The 19854-nt window shown below is 44.3% G+C and overlaps 1 protein-coding gene across 12 annotated transcripts in view; it reads left to right on the top strand.

The window, feature by feature from the left end:
• Nucleotides 1-19854, top strand: part of UNC80 (unc-80 homolog, NALCN channel complex subunit) — a 127706-nt gene that overhangs the window by 100304 nt on the left and 7548 nt on the right. For 10 of the 12 annotated variants that reach the window (XM_035332007.1, XM_035332013.1, XM_035332009.1 and 7 more), the window contains 10 exons: nucleotides 1387-1587; nucleotides 3896-4019; nucleotides 6338-6463; nucleotides 8338-8461; nucleotides 9221-9427; nucleotides 10239-10423; nucleotides 11325-11490; nucleotides 12390-12569; nucleotides 14571-14709; nucleotides 16754-16810. In XM_035332007.1, coding sequence (XP_035187898.1) covers nucleotides 1387-1587; nucleotides 3896-4019; nucleotides 6338-6463; nucleotides 8338-8461; nucleotides 9221-9427; nucleotides 10239-10423; nucleotides 11325-11490; nucleotides 12390-12569; nucleotides 14571-14709; nucleotides 16754-16810 — 1509 coding nt within the window. The remainder of the gene's footprint in view (nucleotides 1-1386; nucleotides 1588-3895; nucleotides 4020-6337; nucleotides 6464-8337; nucleotides 8462-9220; nucleotides 9428-10238; nucleotides 10424-11324; nucleotides 11491-12389; nucleotides 12570-14570; nucleotides 14710-16753; nucleotides 16811-19854) is intronic. The other 2 variants (XM_035332012.1, XM_035332018.1) reach the window with 1 other exon arrangement.

The following is a 19854-nucleotide window of genomic DNA, read 5'->3' on the forward strand; positions in this document are numbered from 1 at the left end:
GCCATTTCAGAGACTTCAGAAAGCAAGATAATATGGCTGTTCACTTCAGACAAGGGTTCATCTCACCCAAGTTTAGACATTTAAAAGTGAAATGTTTAGTCCGATCAAGTCATCCAGTTCTTTTTGAACACAATGCAAAGGGAGATGCAATCCGATGGGCTCTTTATCACAGTATTTCAGGAAGATTAGAATTTCCCAGGTTCCTTATTTCTGTAGGAACAGAGCTAGAAGACTAATTGAGATAGGCATCTCACGTTGGATGAGATGGATCTCACACTTTATAATGCATAAGCAAATTTGATATACCATTATGTACCATTGATATTGTGTTATCAGAAAGAAGCATAATTACAAGATGATTTAAATTTCAGAGTATTTAAAAAAACAGACCTCCTCCATAGTATGACAAAGTAGTTGTAAAATGTAAGAATAAAGAGACACTGGATAAAGAAACATGTTGACAGCACTTTTGGTTAATCTAAGGAACTTGTTGCCTTTGATATTGCTAGGTAGATTTTAAAGATAATGGAAATATGTTCCATTAGTTGAAGGCATTTCAGAAGAAGCCCCACAATATGAGTAGGATTATCCTATAATTGTCCACTACAAAGTCTAGTGGCAGTTCAGAGAATATACAAGTTTCTATCCCTTTTATTAGTAGATTTATTAGTACTTGTCTTTGTCTACCACAAATCTTCAAGTATTTTAGCAGCTATTTGTCCAAGTGACAAGTCTAAGTTAAATGTTGCCATGGCATTTCACAGTCAATACAGAAAATGCCATTGGCAAGGCCACCTGGGAGGGTTAGAAGGAATGACAGCAACACAATCTGTAGAGGTGTTAGGAGAAACAGATCAAAGCTGCAGGGAGTACTTATACACAGTACACATGTAAGCCTGAGGGACAGCACATTATTTTTAAAATTTAACACCTGTAAATTGCATAGTGAGATCTCTTAAAGTAGTGTCACTGAAAAACAAGCACAAAAGTAAAACCAGTCACTCATCAGTTGACTATGTCTGTGTTTCACAGGCATTGGCAATGCTGAGATCTTACTAACAGCTCCGTTACTTTGTTTTTAGCAACACAAGTGATTCGTGATGTTCCTTCAGTACATTTAATATCTACATAAAAGGACACAGGTTTGGATATTCTTTAGACTATTAATTTTGTTTATAAATATAAACAGTGATACCTGCAAAAGAATCTTAATAGACCAGAAACTGTTACTACTGGGCCTCAGGATTTAAATATCAGCACATTTGACTTGTGCATCTTTTTATTTTTACTGGTCTAGTGATCATTTATCTGCTAGTTCATTGGCATGTGTGTAGAAATGCAAGTTGTAGAGTATTGGATTTCCCTCTTAACAAAGCCTGGTTTTAGGTTGGCAGAAATCGCACATTCCCTGCTGAAATTGGCACCTTATGACACGCAGACGATGGAAAGCCGAGGTCTCCGGCGCTACATCATGGAGATGCTACCCATCACTGACTGGACAGCTGAGGCGGTGAGACCTGCCCTTATCCTCATCTTAAAGAGATTGGATCGTATGTTCAATAAAATTCACAAGATGCCTACTCTGAGGTAAGCAGGTATAACAGCAACCCTCTGGGGTCCGTTTCTGATGTTGCAAGCCTTGAAGTGTGGGTATGTCATCTACCTAAAACTGTTGTGTCTCAGTGAACCTTTACAATGTATCAGAAAATGAAGTTTTTTTTCTCTGTAAGTGTGCATTTATGTTGACATGTTTGTTGTGGCTTCTGGTAGAGAAGAAATGCACGGTTATTAAGAACTACAGAGAGAACATACAGAAATCTTTTCTCTTTCTCCAAAATAAGTCTTCAGATTCGTACCATCTGTCTGCCCTCTATTTTTTTTGAGCTATGAGTGAGGAACATTAATTTTATTTATTTTTAATGGAAAGTTAACTGTAGTAACAATATCTCTAGAGTACCTTCTCACAAAAATGCTGCAGTGTTCTCTGTAAAGATAAAAGTAATCTGGAGCTACCCAGTAGCTTCTGAATGTTACTGCATAAAGGGAAAAGAACTGCAGTAATGGCATCTAGTCCCTGACTAGTGAAAGCTTGCTGCATCACAAAGTAGTATTCAGGCCTTCAAGAAATACTCAATATGAAACATTTCCACCTCGGAGGCAGTGATATAAATCCAGTCTGGGTAGTGTGAAATCTGTCAACCCTGCAGATTTTCCAGTGATTTGAGTGAAAAGAGTCATTGGTCTCAGTCACCTCATGGACAGATGTCCTCAGCTGCTTGAATCAGTCAGCTTGTTGGCAATATGAGCTGAGAAGCCAAACGATGTTAAAGAATATCAGAATTTGGGACTCAGACACAAAACTAATCATGTGCACAACTGAGATGGAGCAAATAATACAGAGGTGATCTCTTCTTTCAGGTACCCCTACCTATCACTTCCCCTCGGTTAACAATCTCCTTTTAGAAACTCCTGCCCTTGCAGGGAATTTAGAGGCAGAAATGTTGGTGCTTCCCCTTCCTGATGGTTTGATTCTTTGCCAGGTCTTGCCTGCTTCTTGCCATTTCTTTCTTTTCTTGCTCATACTTTCTTTTGCCTTAAAAGGCAGCTTAAGGTTCTTCCTGTTCCCAAAGAGCTTTCCTTTTGTCTAAGCTGAATGAATGCTCATAAATTAAAATTCCCTTCATATTTCCTCCATCTGTGCCTGGATGAAACTACTCTTCTGTACTCAGAGGGACAGAGACAGCAGAGCCACTGGACCAGATACAGCAACTCCATTTAAGCATCGTTAAGCATCATTTAAGCAAGAAGCTTCTTAGAGATGGGACAGAGATCACACAGTGCTGGGTGACAGACCACAGAAGACATCCACTAGGGTATTCACATCAGAATCTTACATGCTGCCCCCTGTGGGCACCCTGCTCCAAACCAGGGCATAAGAACAAGTAAAAGTGCAAACTACTATTTTGGAGTAGGTTTAGGAACAGTGGATGATGAAAGATGAGGTATAAATGTAGGGAACCCTTGATCCTTCATGAATCTCTAAGAAGTCTACTGAGGAGCTTGACTAGGGTATTGTTTATTCTTCAGCTACCCAGTTATTCAAGCCTTGTCCTCCTGTTCCAGTCAGCACACAGTTAGATGTTGGCTTTGGAAATACGCAACCTCTGAAGAGTCAGGCCCTGAGATGAAGGGCGGGAGCCACTTTGTTGTTATCTATGAGGTGTCAGCTTATGGTTAGGAAGGACTCCATTCAGCATTTGTCACAGGCCCTAAAAGCTGTTTTGGTGAAAAAGGCAAAGTGTCAGGGAAGAAGGAGGGGGTCCTGGGACAAAGGGCTGTAGTGCTGGTAAGGAATGAATCAGACCTCCTACACGGGGTGAGGAAGGTGAGGTTTACGCTGTTGGGCCAGCTTAAGTTCAGGGAGTCACTCTGGCAGAGCAGATGGGATTGCAAAGTAGTTTATGGAGGATGCACACAGCTGGCAAGGTTTGTTGAACATCCACAGGCCACAAGAGAGGGAGAAGTAGCTCTCAGGTGGGAGCATGGCCATGCACAGGCACACCTAGAGAGCTCCCTTTCATCCACCATCGGTCAGAAGGAAGAGTCAGGGAGTGAAGCACAGCCCATCCACCATTCCTGTTGTAAGGGGTTTTGTGTCACTACTGCAGACACCTCTGCTACGTTTTTGGTCTCCCAATGCCCGGTGTGCTCTGTGCTTTCCTGAGCTGCGTGGGTCAAACCTTTTCTCTGTTGCGCACTTTGTGCTCATCTTGGACGTCATCGCTGTCTGAAACGTTTCCTCTGTGGGCGTCACTGTGTGTCGGTCGCCGTGTTTGCGAGCGTCTGGTGGGGGGCAGGAGGCCAGCAGCTAATGGCACCTACTGTTGTATTGCAGGCGCCAGGTTGAGTGGGAGCCTGCCAGCAATTTGATTGAAGGGGTTTGTTTGACACTTCAGAGGCAGCCAATCATATCCTTCCTGCCTCACCTTAGGTCTCTGATCAATGTGTGTGTCAATCTGGTGAGTAGCTGAGCGGCAACCCCGTGAACCTTAGCTAAACCTCAGTCTGCTTGTTGACTTCGCTGGACTGAAAATGACAGTTCATACCCATTCCTGTCATTTTACCTGTCCCCCTACCCCTCACAAGGGGACTTTGCAAGTGACACTAGAGATAGCAAGGTTCATTTTTGAAGTGGTGCATGGGGAGATACAGTGGCCGGTAGCGGTGCTCGAGTGATTTATTTCCGTTGCTTCCCACGCACCACTTTGAAGATCCACCTTTGCCACGTTGAGCTGAGAGTTGAGGGCTGCAAGTTGGAGAGTGGGGTGGTGGAGACTGCACACACCTGGTAGAGGCGGGGAGAGGGCGGCACTGGAGATACCTACCATCTCCAGTGGGGCGGGCCCTGGTGGCTCTGTCAGAGGCCATCAGGTGTTGGCTAGTTAGAAGGGTTTACACAGGTGGATTCACTCCTCTGTTTGCAATGTCCCTGGCTTGATCTAGTACAGGTTTGCACAGTACAATGTTCAGATCCCACTCTTAGTAGAACTTTTGTTCGTAAGTGTGTCACAACAGAGAGGTTATACGGACAAAGCCTGTCTGGTCATTCAGTTATAGATTGCAGTTTCTGCAGCTGTAACACTGGGGACAAACCCTCGGTTTGGTATTAGTGTAACTCCAGGTATTTGTACAAACACACACGCTCATGTTCTGTGTGGAAAAAATACAAATGAAGGGTGAAAGGCTGCCATAGCATTGTTAGTGATATTGGGTTTAATAGCATTTTCTTCTTAGAATGCAGATGGTGGAACTTTCTCTAGCAGTAACAGAAAACCTCTCAGGGTTCACCAGTGCTTTGATTAATGCAAACAATGATCAACAATTTTAATGCAGTATCAGTGTTTGCCAGGCTCCTGTCCTTTGAGCCCATACATCACTCATAGCTGCAAAGGTAGGGAGGCTCCAAGCTGTCAGAGCCCACAAGACTTCTTTCTTATTCATGCAGAGATAGCTTGGAGACATTGCAAATCTGGACCCTCAAAAGTACTGAGGGTTGTTACCCAGGGAAGTTGCTACAGAGTTAGCTCAAATAGAGGTTGAGAATGGACTTGCAGTTTGGCAGGCAGACAAGCCGGAGTGAATCACACCAGCAAGCTCCCCAAAAGGCCTGCATTAAGAATTAGCCAGTGCTCTAAAAAAAGCAGAAAGCTCTGCAGTGCTGAAGTGCAGTCAGTCATAGTTCTTGCATTCATCTGGCTAGGAACACCAAGAAGAGGTACCAGGAAAAAATGTACTTTTAATGTTAAGAGAATTTCACCTTTAGCTGTCAAGAACGGTAGCTGCTGTAGGATCACCCCTGACTACATGCTAATATTTATGTGTAGACCAGTTACATCATGAAGCCAAAAAGACATCAGGCGGGAAGGTGGGGAAATGTCTAAATGATAATCCTTACTCAAATGGAGAAAGGGCTTCACCTTCTCCCCTTCTAAATTGTCCTTTGGTGTTCTGGGAGAAAACTGGTTGCTGTCTTTCTCCCCAAGCTGAATTTGGGAATACAGTGTGCATTCATCTCCCCTAAGCTCAGCAGTCTATGAGTTAGCTTCTACCTGTTTCCATCATCTAGATGTGTGTGTGTAGTCATGGAGAGAAACACAGGGAAGCAGGCCTGTGATTTAATTTTCTCCTGAAGGACATATACAAAACAGTTTAAATAATCCTCCCCTAGAAGTGCTGTTTTCTTGTGCTGATAGTTCGTGAGGCTCCAGACAACCAGGTCACTGGCAGGTGACTCTATTTTAGATATCTTGGGAAAGGCAAGATGAACCATGCTTAGAATCTGTAAGAACAGTGTGTGTTTGAGAGGAATCTGAACATTGTACAAAACCCGGCTAGGGTCAGACTTAGGACATTATTTTTCCAGTAGATCAGCAAGAGAAGGGAAAAGATGTCCAGTTTCAATGCAGACTTTTTGCTTTGATGACATATTTTATTTGTTACAGTCGTTACATGACATATCCTCCAACTCTTAACTGTTCCACCGGTCCAGTGCTGGTCATTCAGGGCTGGTACAGGGTACATTTCTAAATGTACCAGGTTACCTGTGCACTCCTCCCACCCTTGCTGGTTCCCTCTTCTCCCCTCACCTTCCCTGCTAGAACTCCTCCTCACTGGCCCCAGCTCCCACAAAGACCACTGGGTGGGGGCTGGTTCTCCTAGAGCCACCCCAACCCAGTGCTCGAATGAAAGGCCCCTCCATTTCATTGATGTTGGAGGATATGGCATGGATGAAACTGTAAGCAGTCAGTTGTGGTGATGTGCTCTGTTTGTATTGCAGGTGATGGGAGTGGTAGGACCCTCCAGTGTGGCTGACGGATTACCCCTTCTTCATCTCAGCCCTTATCTCTCGCCACCTCTGCCCTTCAGCACAGCTGTTGTCCGGCTTGTAGCATTGCAGATACAGGTGTGTCTGCCCTGGCCTGTGGCCAGGCAAGTTTTAGCTTCTGGTTGAGACACCAACTCATCGGTGCTCTGTTTTCTTTCTGCAAAAGCTGGGCAAAAACTGTGGAACATACACCAAAAATCAAAGAGAAGCAACATGTAAATTCTCCCATCTTTTTGACAGCTTGAACTGAGCTCAGAATTCACCTGTCTACAGCAAGCATCCATCAGCTTAACACTGCCAATTCATGTCCACAGAGTTCGGCTGATTGATGCTGTTTAAGGCTCTGACAAGCATATTAGGATTCTCTGCAGTACCTAAGGAGCTAGCAGAAGTTTCCTGCCATGGGGAGATATGCCCTGGCCTGGGTCACGTCCATGCAGCTCGACCTTCTTTCTCGTTGGGTGCATGTGCGTAACTGAGATGGAGTTTGTGCTCTTCTGCTCTTAGCTGAGCTGGTTGTACGGTGTGCTAGCTCAAAGAGGCAGGGCAACTTGGCTTTTCAGCTGCTTACTCAAGAGCATCCTTGTCCAGAATAACAAACCCATCCCGTACTTTTGGAAATTCATCACTTTTCATTTATCATAGAAGTGCCACAACTATTACAGAGTCTTTCTGCCTCCATATTCCTTTCCCTCCCCATTGGCATGAAATCAGACAAAATGGAGACACTGGCAGCAACAGAATGAAGAGACAAATTTCCTAATTTAGCTCCAACTTGCGTTTTTAAGTATGTATTGGCACATCCAGTTGGATACTTCAGCAGGTATTTTTGAGCGGTGGGGCTGCTTGGGAAGTAAGGGTTAGAGGGATCAAGACACACTGCTTTTCTTCAGAGCATGAGGCACAAAAGGACTTTTTGATACGAACTCACACATAGAAGGTACAGATTTCTTCCAGCTCTGAGGTAATATTTCTTTAATCGCAAGCTAAAAAGGGCCACTCTCACCTTCTCTGAAATCTTTTCTCTTTTTTTTTTTTTTAACTAGGTACCAAAATAATAATTTTTAAACCATATTGGGAGTTTTCACTTATATATTATCCTCTCCTCCCTGTTCACTTCTTTTCATGGGTTTTAAATGGAACAAAAAACAAACGTCAGAAAAACACATGAGAAGCCATATTCCTAACACTTCCAGCAGGATATAAAATAGAATTTCTCACCCCCCACGAGAAACATCTTCTAGAATTTCTCAGCCCTTGTCTACAAGCTCAAGAGGTTACAAGGTTCAGTTGCATTTCACATCTAAGTCTGGGAATTTCACATCTAAGCAACTGGGAAATTGCAGATGAGCAGAGGTTTTACTGATAGTCATTTGTGTTACCTCCTCTAAAGAAGACAAAAGACCTTTCAATTTAGGCTTCAGTGAGTCAAGAAGTAAATGTGCATTTTGTTTATTTTTCAGGAGTTCAGTGTTTATGTTAGGGAAGATGACAGCAGCACAAAGTGAGGCAGAACAAAAAATGTGTTCAAGAATAACCTTCATGTTCAGACAGCAGAATATTTAGGTTATGGCATTTGTTCTATTTTCTCTGTTCATTTTTTTATTCCCTTTAGTCTGGGTCAAATCCTGTTCCCGTTCACAGCAGTACAGAGCTTGGGACTAACACCCAGGCAACTCCTGTGGGATGCTTCTGATACTGTTAATGATGCCTATGAGTAAGGAATCTGGGCTTCTTACCTCTTGATTATGGCAAAAGCAGGTCATACCTATGTTACTCTGTGAAATCCTTTTACTCCTAAGTGGTCTCAGGGCTTCTAATTCAATCAGGTCATCAGTGCCTGTGTTGTACTGTGTAAACAGGGTTCCTGGGGGATCGTCATTCCCTGCAGTGACTTGTGTGCGTGATCTGCTGACGAAATTGTTTAATCCTTTCTTATTATTACTGCACAGGCTTTGAAAGAAGATTTCCCCCTAAGCCATGTCGTCTCCCCATTCACCAATCAGGAAAGAAGGGAAGGAATGCTTTTAAACCTACTGATTCCATTTGTGCTCACAGTAGGATCTGGAAGCAAAGGTCTGACTAATTTAACAAAAAGAAATTTTTTCCCCCTTTTCTGACAACTGATGTTTGCACTTTCCCTGCTCTCTGTTGATCTTTTTTTTGTTATTATATATTTGTTTTAATTTGGTTTCCTGTCACTTACAGTGTGTCAGCTAAGTGCCCTTTGGGTCTGAGACTGGAAAAGAATCCCACTGGGAGAAGTTCTTGTATCTCCTCTTTGTTTCAGCAGGGCCATGGTTCTTGAGTTAGGTCTTTCATAGACACGCTCCTTCTTTTGAAACTGGAGTGCAGGGCAAGACAAATGTGTTGTAGCAGAAGCCACAGAGGGGAGCAGAGGTCACAAAAATTGTGTGCCATTGTGGTTTGCTGTCTGCCCAATCCATGCCACTAGTCTGGCACAAGTCCTGCTCCTTGCTTTCTTCTATAGAGGGTGATCACCGGTAAATTCCTAAACAAAAGCAAAGAACAAGGGAGAGGGGGAGGTAAAAAAAAAAAAAAAAAAGAAATGAGATCATGAGACCACTGAATGGGACATTCTGCAGTGCTGTGTAGCTCTGTGTTCGTGTCTGTCTGTGTTGGTGTTAAAATAAACTTTGCCTTTGCTTGCAGGAGGAGAAGCAGCATAACAAGGTGTGGGGGACGGAGTTTTGGCTTGGGGGACAGTTGAGATTGCCCCACATTTTGGAATGGAACAGGGTCTGGATCTTTTATTTGTCTTTGATGGGATGTAGCCTGATCTCTCTCTCTCTCTCCCCTCCCAATGCATCTCAGACAGCCCCTGGCTGGAGCAGCCTGAGGTCCTGCTGCTGCTCCAGACTGTTATAAATATCCTCCTGCCACCTCGCATTATCAGCACTTCCCGCAGCAAGAATTTTATGCTGGAGAGTTCCCCTGCCCATTGCTCCACCCCAGGGGATGCGGGGAAGGACCTGCGGCGGGAAGGGCTTGCAGAGTCCACCAGCCAGGCTGCCTACCTGGGTGAGTGGTGGCTTCTGCCCGCCTCTGGGAAGAGACAGGTAAAATGGAGCGTTCAAGACTGTAGATAGCACCAAAGAAAACCATCTCAGGCAGGAGCTAATTGAGCTCTTTAGAGCTGCTTTAGGTCTTGTCCTGAACCAGGAGGACAGGCCAGAGCATGAAGCCAGGAGTAGCTCTGGGAAGTACTGCATTTTGAGTGGTGTCTGCACTGCACCTGGAGGAGGTTGCAGGTAGAAGTCACTCAGTTTTCCTACTACCAATGTAGCAGTGAAGCAAAAAAAGGCTGGTCCTCTGCCTACCAGCCCCTAATGTCACAGTTTCACTGGCCCATGGTTAGCTGTGTAATGCAGGTGAAATGTGAGGCAGTCTGCCTGCCTGCTGGCCCTGTGCACACATGGTCTTTCCTCACTATTATTCCCCCTGCTCACTGTATGCTGCTGCAAGGTATTTTCTCACATGTGACCCACAGATGAAAGGAAAGAGAAAACAGTCAAATCAGAGATCCAGCAGCAGTACAGGTTATCAGAGCCATATGGGGGGCCCTCCACACAGCTTCTCTGTGTATGATTTTGTGAGGGCACTTACCCAAAGACTTACATTCAGGTCTTTGTTAACCCCCATCTGAGGTATGGGGTACTACTGATGAAAAAGTGGCAATTCACCACTGATTTAGCTCCCTGCTCCAACAAACCTGTATACAGATGCGTGATGGCTGAGATGTCCTGGCCATCCCATCAAGAAAGATGGAGTGGAGTAGTCAACCATTATAATAACATCTCTGACTGTCCTTTGCTTGTGTGTTCCCATGCAGCCCTGAAGGTGATCCTTGTTTGCTTTGAACGCCAGCTGGACAGCCAGTGGTACTGGCTGAGCCTGCAAGTCAAAGAGATGGCACTGCGGAAGGTGGGAGGGCTGGCCCTGTGGGACTTCCTCGACTTTATTGTGCGGACACGGATCCCTATCTTTGTGCTTCTTCGGCCGTTCATCCAGTGCAAGGTAACAGTTGCTTTGGCTCCTGCTAGATCACTCCCTGAAGGCAAGATATCCTTTATTCCCTTGCTGAGAACAGAGGCAACAGCGCTCCTGGAAGAACCAGGTGTTAATGTAGGGAGTGATGTGTTAGTAGGCCTGTGAACCCTTTGAAACTGAATCAGAAGGCTTTTTCCCAAAAAAACAGCAAAAAGTATGCCCATCATGCAGGAGCTCTGATGTAAGACGCCCCAGAGTGTAGCTAGACTTAGTTCCCCTGGGTAGGAAAGTACCTACTAGGCTTGACCAAGAGGGTTTGCATGTCGACTTAGTTTCACAACAAAGACACTGAAAGCACTTGAGACTGTCATGGATGCTCTGAACCTAGGAGGGTGTTGGCATGGTTGGCAGAAATTTTCCTCAAAAGCTCCTCCAAACAGAGCTGGGCAATGCAACTAATAGGCAGGGAGCAGTACTTCACCTTACACGTCTGGGGTGATGGTTCTGATGGGGCTCTTGTGGATGGACAGACAGCTGCTGGGCTGGGGCAGCCAGGGCTTAAGCTAATCACAGCTCTTCCCTCCTTGCCAGGTAGATTGAGACATGGTACTCCACCTTATTTAGCTTTCTCACCATCTGGACAGACTAAAACATCTTGGAGGCAGGAGCTGACTCATGTCTGACAGTAGAGTTTAGCATAAGGAAGCCCTGATCTCCATGTACCAGTGAGATTTTGTGTCTGCTCAGTCAAATATAAGGTTGTCCCTGAAATACAGGCAGAAACTTCTCATAGCTGCAGTCAAAACCATGCCTACAAAGAGGACACGCTAGCTACGGGCTTGTGCTGATCTGAAGACCAGTCCCAGCTCCCTGGGCATCACTTCCCCACCATGCTAATGTGTCCCAATCTTGTTAATGCCTTTCTCAGCTGCTGGCCCAGCCGGCTGAGAACCACGAGGAGCTGACTGCCCGACAGCACATTGCTGACCAGCTGGAGAGACGGTTCATACCACGCCCTCTCTGCAAGAGCTCCCTCATCGCAGAATTCAATAACGAGCTGAAAATCCTGAAGGAGGCAGTGCACAGCGGGTCTGGTAAGGATGAGAGGGGAGAGCCAGAGGGCCATCAGCCCAGTCTGGCCAGCTGCTTCACCTGGGAATTAACTTGAGAGGCAAACCTGCCCACTCTCAAGGAGGGGCGTGGGATAATTCACTCACACCCTGACAGCTTGTCCCTGCCTCTGGCTCCATGCCCAGCCCAGCTTTGCTGCTGGACAGCCACCAGAAGTGCAGGGTAGTTGTGAAACACACCTTGTTGTGCCCATTTTTTTCTACTAAGACCATGTCCCAGCAGCAGCCTCTCACTGCTGCAGCTGGCCTGTGCTGCCCCAACCCAGAACCCACAACCCAGCAAGCCCCTACCTACATCTCTGTAAATCTTGAGCTGCTCTTGTAGAAATGAATGTCTGTTCAGAGTTCAGCAGCAGATCTGTCTCCTCCTTTCTCCGCTTGGTCTTATTTTGATTTTCTGTACTGTTACCAGTGGGCTCACAGCGTACTGAAGCTTTTTCACCACTTTCCTTCCATGAGGGGACATGTCTGCTGTAACAGTCACCCTTGCTGCCACAAGATGGCAGCCACTGCTTATGCACAGCAGATTTTATGTGCTTTGTTCTTAAGAAAGGAAAGAAAAAAAGAAAATGCCTCAATCTTTTTTTCCTCAGTAATAATTTGCCTTGTTCCTAGATGTTGAAGCAGTAAGGTTGAGGGAGAAAACCAAATCTCTGCAAACAAACAAACAAACAAAAAAAAGACACAACAAAGATTTGGGATGGGGTGAGCTGGGGCTTTTGTGTCTGCTGTATCTCCTCTGCCCAGCCACTGCTCCACTGCTCCTAGCAGAGTCAGGTGCCCAGTGTGACAGGAATATGTAGTTGGTTGTTGATTTCCAGTTCCATCACTGACTTGGGTTTGGTTTTCCCACTCCTGCGCAGCTTACCAAGGGAAGACATCTGTGAGCACCGTAGGCACCTCCACCTCCGCGTACCGCCTGAGTCTGGCAACCATGTCCCGCTCCAACACGGGCACTGGCACGGTCTGGGAGCAGGACAGCGAGCCATCCCAGCAGGCTTCACAGGACACTCTGAGCCGCACAGATGAGGAAGATGAAGAAAGTACGTGGTTACTGATGTGAGCAAAGCTCCCAACACTGAAGGTGTTTTCTGGATGCCCCCAAGGACAGATAGGTGGGGAAGACAGTTGTCACTGTCCCAGTGTGAACGAAAAGCCCATGGGGGCAAAAGGCTATGAATCTGGTGTTGCTGTTACACAGTCCATGGTCTTAAAGCTTGGGTCATTCCATATCTCATCCCTTCCTGATCTCTGGGTAGAGAAAAGGAAGGGCCTAAGCAGACATTTAGTGTGTGAGACCTGGGCTAACATGCAGTCCCCACAGTGCTGACAAGGCATTAGTGATCAGTCCTCACTCTGACCTTCATCCTGGCAGAAGGCAGGGGTGGTGGCTGGCTCTGTAGTTAGGGTCCAGTTGCTGTAGGGTCTGAGTATTTCCTGTTCATCACTTCTGTCTAGATGCTCTGACATGGAATATGTTCACCTTGTGCTGCATGGGATCCAGCTGTGGCTCTGCAGGGTAGAATGTCTGTGCGCTTGTGTCACTTGATTCACAGAGAGGAAATTAAGCCTTAAACCTTCTGACAGCAAAAGCTTGATCTCTCTTGTGGGTAGCTGGCAGGTTCCAGGGTTGCCAGGCTTTTGGTGCCGGTTTAAAAGGAATGGGATGGTGAATATTTTGGGGACTAATTTGCAATGACCTCAATGTTGCTTTGTCATTTCAGCTGAGTTTCATGTTATTCTTGGAATTTTGCCTTCTCTCTGCTTGTGAGCTGTCCATCTGCTTCTGAGTTGTCCGTCACTGAAAGCCAGGGTAGAAAACTCTGCTTATATGTCATGAGGCTTGGGTTTTCCCCTACTTTAGCAGGGATACTGTCTTCTGGTGCTGCGAGGGTTGGTTGCCTCAATGCCTTGAAACTCAAGCACTTTGCTTTTGTATTTGAAGACTGCTGACTATTCCCAAAAGACATTAAGTCATTAAGGGGTGAAGATGGGTGGCTCAAAAGAAGGGCCTGTGCAGTTGAGGCAGAGCTGCCTTTTGGGACAGAACAGTTAGCCTGAAACTTTTCAGGTTCAGCCCAACGTTATTTCAGCTGGGTTTATTGCTAAACATTGCACATTCCACCCAGCACTGTGCTGCTGATACATTTCTCTGTTACACATTGTGGCAAATGCTGTTTTCAGCCTCTAATTATGAGCCGCTGTGTGGAATGATGAGTGCTATCCTATTTGCTTATGGCAGTGTTACCTCAGCCCTGCCTTGGCTTAATGCTGCTGTAAAGTATTTCAGTATATCAAAATTGGGAAAGGTCAAAAAGAGAAGAGAAAATTACACAAAACTTCCCCTTTGTTTCATTTGTTTATTTATAATTAGAAGTTGTTGTGGTAAAAACCACAACAGAGTCATTTCTTTCCAGATACCTCATGTAATTTGAAACAGCACTGAAAATTTCAGGCAGTCCTGATCACGGTCCAACTGTCTGCAAAGCTCAGCTGCAGTATGATGTGCTTGAGTCAATTTATCCATTTTTTTGGTGACATTTTAAAACGCGTGTCCCAAAGGGTGTTAAAGGCTGTCAATCCTGCCTTTTGCTTTGTTATGGATTTTATCTTTTGTAGCAGTGCTTTGCTATGCTGGAGCAGCCATTTATTCATACCATAACGTGTCCAACATTTATGCCAGCAATCACTATATATCACCCAACAATTTATTCATCACAGAAATTAAGCCTTAGTAGAAACCGAATTCCCCAAACACATTTTCCTGGGAGCTATATAAGCTGAAAGCAGACATAAATCCCTGCCTCGTATGTGCGGTGCTCCTCGTATTGCAGGATTTATGCGTATGTCTTTCTGAACAGTGATTATAAAATCTAGTGGAAGCAGTCAAATTTGCAGACTTGGGGACTTGGTAAGTAAATGCTGGGTACACCTTTGGCATCCCTGTATTGTTTGACAAGTATAAATGTGGAGGTGGGGGGTTGGAATGGTAGTTCCCTCTCCTTTCTTGTTTTCTTTTTCTTTCTTTCTTTCTTTCTTTCTAGATGACTCCTTGAGCATGCCCAGTGTGGTAAGTGAACAAGAAGCATACCTTATGGGTGCCATTGGGAGGAGGCGGTTCTCCAGCCATCTCTCCAGCGTGTCTGCACCTCAGGCTGAGGTGGGCATGTTACCCAGCCAAAGGTATGGGCTTTTCACCTTTCCCATTATATTCACGAGAGCAGAAATGGTGCAGGTATATGATGTGTAAAGCAGAAATGTGGGATAGGAGGATCAGCACCAGCATAGTGATAATAAATTTATTCATCCTAAGATAGCATTGGACCAAGGGTGCAGCTCTTGACATAATGATTTTCCAGGATGACTTGTGTTGCATAAAGTCCAAAAGAAGGAGCTGTCATTTCTAGAAACCTTCCTCTGAAACAGTTTCAGACATCTCCAGCAGTTTTTTTTTCCTCTGCTACTACAGTAGATAGCACAGCAGATGTGATTTCTAGGTTCTGTAATGAACCAGGGGACTGTACATAATCTGCGTTGGGAGCAGGGAGTAATCCCCAGATGTTGGACAGAGGGCAGAGGTAGTTTGTTTGATTTACTTTTTTTTTTTTTTTTTTTTTTTCCCCCGTGCAGACTTTATCCTTCTTAGAACAGTAACTAGCTCATCTTGGACACCGAATGTCCAGCTGAAGGATGGGATTTAACAGTTTAAACCCAGAAATATTAATGTTGATAGAGATACCCTTGAATGCCTTATTCCTGGTTATCATGGAGTGGTGAGAAAGAGAGAGGAATTTGGAAAATGTGCGTCTTTAGAGCGTAGAGAGAAGTTTTGCAGTTAAACGTGACTTTTTTTCTAAGTAAACAGTGTTTATTGTTTTGTTTTTCTGTGGCATAGTTATCCAAAGATATCTGACAATGGATAGATTAATTTTTGTTAACTCCTTTGAACCTTTAAACAGCAAATTCTGCATTATCTCTTGACCAGCCTTGGAAAATCAAACAACATTGTTCCCTCCCAGTCTTGCTTGGAAGTAACGAAATAACCTTGATACATGAAGGAAAAGTAACAGCTGTGGTACATACCAGCAGAGATAGGAGAAGTGATTTACAAGAGAGGAGTTACACAGATTTTATCTGGGAGTTTTCACAAAAGGGCTTACAGGAACTCATTTGACTTTTGAACCCAATTGATTCAGTCCCTTTGTTTCTTAAGAAATTAATATGCAAGACTGCATTTTCCCCAATCTTTCACTACAATCTTGAATGCAAAAACTTCATAGGAGTCACAGCTGACTGATAGCAATGTTTGCTTTGTGCAATCCCAAGTCATGTTTCTTCTGAGAAAAAAAAAAAGAGTTTAATTACAGCAGAGCTTTACTCTCTACTTTTGATGTACACCATATACCAGGAGAATCATTTTTCATCTGTGCAGGGAAAGTACAAGCTCAGCAAGCACAATCAGAGTCTACAACATCATGCCCTTTTTAGTTATGGATGGTCTCTGGGCTTTCAGGCTGCCTCACAAATGTAAACTAATTAATGCTAAGTAATATTATTATTGCTTTCCTGCTGGTAACCCAGCAGACTGCCTTCTTTCTTTCATGATTTTCCTGTGGCTGAGAGAGTTGCTCCTGACTCAGTGGCTGAAGTGTAGAAAAGCAAAGTGATTGTGTACTTGTTTGCCAGGATCCAGGCCAGCTGTTTACTTACAGTTTCATTGCACTTCAAGGCCTTGTTTTCCAGATATTTGTCCATAGAGTTGTACCAGAATGAGAGTGGTCTGTAGCTCCTGGGAGGCAGATTAGTCCTCCCTCAGGAAGAACTGCCTCATGGGGAAGAGGGAAGAAAAAAGCCTTCTATGAAGCTGGAAGTAAATAGAACCAAAATAAATGAAAATGCCACAGGAAAAATGGCTTTGAAAACAGTTCCCTGACCTTATTTCCTGTGGAAACACATCCTATTGAAGTCCTTAGCTCCCCAGTTCAGAGCAGAGATGTAGACGTCTCCATGTAGCGTAAACTCCCTCTAAGAATTGCTCCTGTTATCAGATGTTCTTTCAGCTCCTCTGACTCATGTATGTGCTGTTGAGCGTGCGAGACCAATTAATGTTACCGTCCTTTTTTACTTTTTATTCCGTTGATATTTTTTCCCTTTAAAACAGAGACAATCGCATGCTTTTTTTGCATTTTCTTTCCCTAAATTCTTAATCTCCCTGCCCCTCCTGCAGTGAACCTAATGTCCTCGATGACTCCCCGAGCCTGGCCACTGAGGGCAGCCTCTCTAGGTACAGTGTTAACACTACCTGTCTGTCAGTGTGTGTGCTGGGAAACGAGCCGTTCCCAATCTCCTCTGTCTCTTCCCCTCACCTTTTGTTGCTCTCTCCATCTCTGTCTCTTGTGGCTCATTGATATTCAGGCCTGCAAGTCAAAGGTGTAGCAACCCACCTTCAGTTTTCAGCTTTGATTGCCAATAACTTGAAGGAAGCTAAGGGGAAGGGGAAATAGCAAGTGAAGTAGTGGTCTGTCTGGCTAGCCTGGGTTTCTCCCCTTGTTTAGCAATTGCTTGAAAGGCATGAGAAAGATTATCCATGAGGCATTAGCTGTAGCCTGTTACAAGCATTAGTCTGGAGGCTTACACAAAACAGACATCTGTTTTTCCATTCATCTCACGATGCTGTCACCACAAAAGACTTAATAACAATATCAAGCTGTTTTCTTTAACGTTCACTAATAAAACTAATTACGATAACTCCTGCAGAACAAAGTTCTCTGTAGATGCTTTGCAGCAGTTCTCATTGTTTTTGCAAAGTATTCCCAATTCTCAAATGGCAGCTTTAGAAAGCTTGCAGGTGAACACCATGAATCCATACTTAAAATTGCCCTGTCAGAACTGGAGTTCAGGCCAAGCTGTTGACCATTACCTGTGGACAGGGGACTTTGTGTGCAGGCACTGTTAGGGCCGTGCCTGTCAAATGGGTCAGAAGTGAGCTTGGAAAGGAGGTCTGCACCTTTAACAGCCACCTCAGTCGTGCCAGTCATCCTTTTGATCCCACTGCTCTGCTCGCACCTCACAACCCATCCTCACGAGGTCAGAGAGCTCTCGTGAGTCCCAAGAGCATCTCTGTCTCCTCCCAGGGGAACATGGCCCATCCCATTGGCAGGGCTAGGATAACACACTACTTCATTACTGGACCACCCCAGCTGAAGATGTGGATACGCTGAGAGGCGTTTGGGGTGGGGACAGGCTGCTTTGTTCATTTGTCCATCCCTCTCTGCTGACAAATGGAGAGTTTATCGTTGGTTGTGTCACTGAGATCATCTCATGATTCATAGTGGCCTTTGTGTGCATGAATCCTGCTTTGGCAGATTGGTCTCTAAATGGTGCTGCTGTAGGAGTGGCATTAGGAAAAGACATCAGCTTGTTGGCAGAGGTAGGAATATGGTTATCTGCTTTTGTGACACAGGAAAATTGATTGCATGGTCATCTGAGCATGCTTAAAGAGAACAGAAGCCATTCAACCAAAGAAACCAAGGGCCATCCCTTATGTGGAGCTAAAAGCTCACCCTATTTGAGGAGGATGAAGAGAGGAGAAGGTCTAGATCTGAGTTAAAGCCGCCGTGACCTGATACCAGGTTACATCACTGTTGAGTTTGAAATGTTTTGATCTTGTTAAGTGGGAGTCACTCCTAATAACAGTGATGAGGCTGAGGAATATGAGACAGCCAAGTCAACAGATGAGTTCAAAAGCAGTAATTTATTTTGAACCGTGAAATGCAATCAACTGTACAGTGGGTTCCTACTAATTTCTGTCAGACCAATTTTTGCTAGGGACCAGGACACTGTATCCTCTGCCCTGCTCTTTGGTACAGAGCTTTTCTTAGATAAAGAGCTTAACAGATGTACTTGGGAGTCAATTCTGTTAAGGTTTATTATTTTTTTTCAAGTAGCAGGCATGAGAGCTGCAAAACCTTAGAAAGAAATGAAGATGGGGAAATACTGCAAATTTATATGAAGAAGCTAGATTACAGTTCCGTGAGCGAGAAAAGTCATTTCAACTGCATTGTTAAATTTGCAAATTGGATTCCTCCTCTAAAGCACAGAAGTAATGAAGCAGATGCTGCAGGAGTTTATTGTGCTATGGGGATCACAGGACAGAATAAATGTGTTTTTACATTCAGGAACATCAACTTTGAATAAAGCAGGCTTTGGTTTTTCTTACATAACTTCGATTTTGGCTGGAGCACAGTAGCAACAGTTTATGATTGCCTTCTGAATTCAAAAGCTGATGTTTAGTCAACTGACACAAAGAAATAACTCAGATAGAGACTAGACCTCTATGGAAGGTAGGAGTTTTAAATGAATTAAATAGTGATAAACACAAGAAATAATAAAGCCTGTTCCCCTTGTTCTATAACAATTAGAGACAGCTGTGTAGAAAAGCAGGGAAGACAGGAAGGGGACAGCGTTTAGGGTGCTCAGAAGTAAACAGATAGCATGAGGTACTTGTAGCATACGTATCCAGCATCATGAGTTGTAGTAATAATTTGAGAGGAAAGGACATTTCCATAAATCAGGAAAGGAAAAATGAGAACTCTCTGTAATGGAAATCTGTTGTACAAAGATAGTGTCTTTAATGTTTGTAGTTACGCCTATCCTAGCTTCGTGGTGCCTATCAGGGAAAATCAGAGCAAATTCATATTGCAAGCATAGCAGATCTAACACCAACATGACTAGGATGTGTCTGGGAATACAAGAGCTGGAGTTCATCTACATTTTAATCCATTTTCCACTGGCCTTTGTCCACTAACCCCATCACTCAGATGCCTTGGGACGTAGATAGTGTGTACATTCTACCACAGTGGCTTGGCAAGCATGTACACCTTTAATGGACCTTTAAATTCCTTGTTTCCTTTGTCTGTGTTTTAGTTTTGTCCTTTTTTTTTTTTGGCTGCATGGTTTATCGCTTATAATTCCAGCCTAACAAAGTTTCTTTTAGCCCCCCACTGTGTGACTGGCTGTCATTTCATGTAGGGATGGCAACATGTTCCCATGAAGCTGGGTTTGTTTGATCTTTTACTCACCTGTCTGCCCTAACTATGAAGCAGGAGTAACATTACTGTGAAGTTAAAACCTCTGACAGAGATACTCAGGGAGTGATTGAGCATCTTTGTGATGGGCAGGAAATTTTTCTATTTTGTTCTTCCCAAATAAATTTATATCCCAAATAAATTTATGTAGTGCAGCAAACCCCTTATTGATCACATTGCCCCAGGAGGGAAAGGTTCTGCCAGCTGAAATGGCATTTGATTCAGTGTTCCTTGATTGGGT

This window comes from Oxyura jamaicensis, chromosome 7, assembly GCF_011077185.1.
Source record: "Oxyura jamaicensis isolate SHBP4307 breed ruddy duck chromosome 7, BPBGC_Ojam_1.0, whole genome shotgun sequence".
In the NCBI taxonomy this organism is placed as follows: domain Eukaryota; kingdom Metazoa; phylum Chordata; class Aves; order Anseriformes; family Anatidae; genus Oxyura; species Oxyura jamaicensis.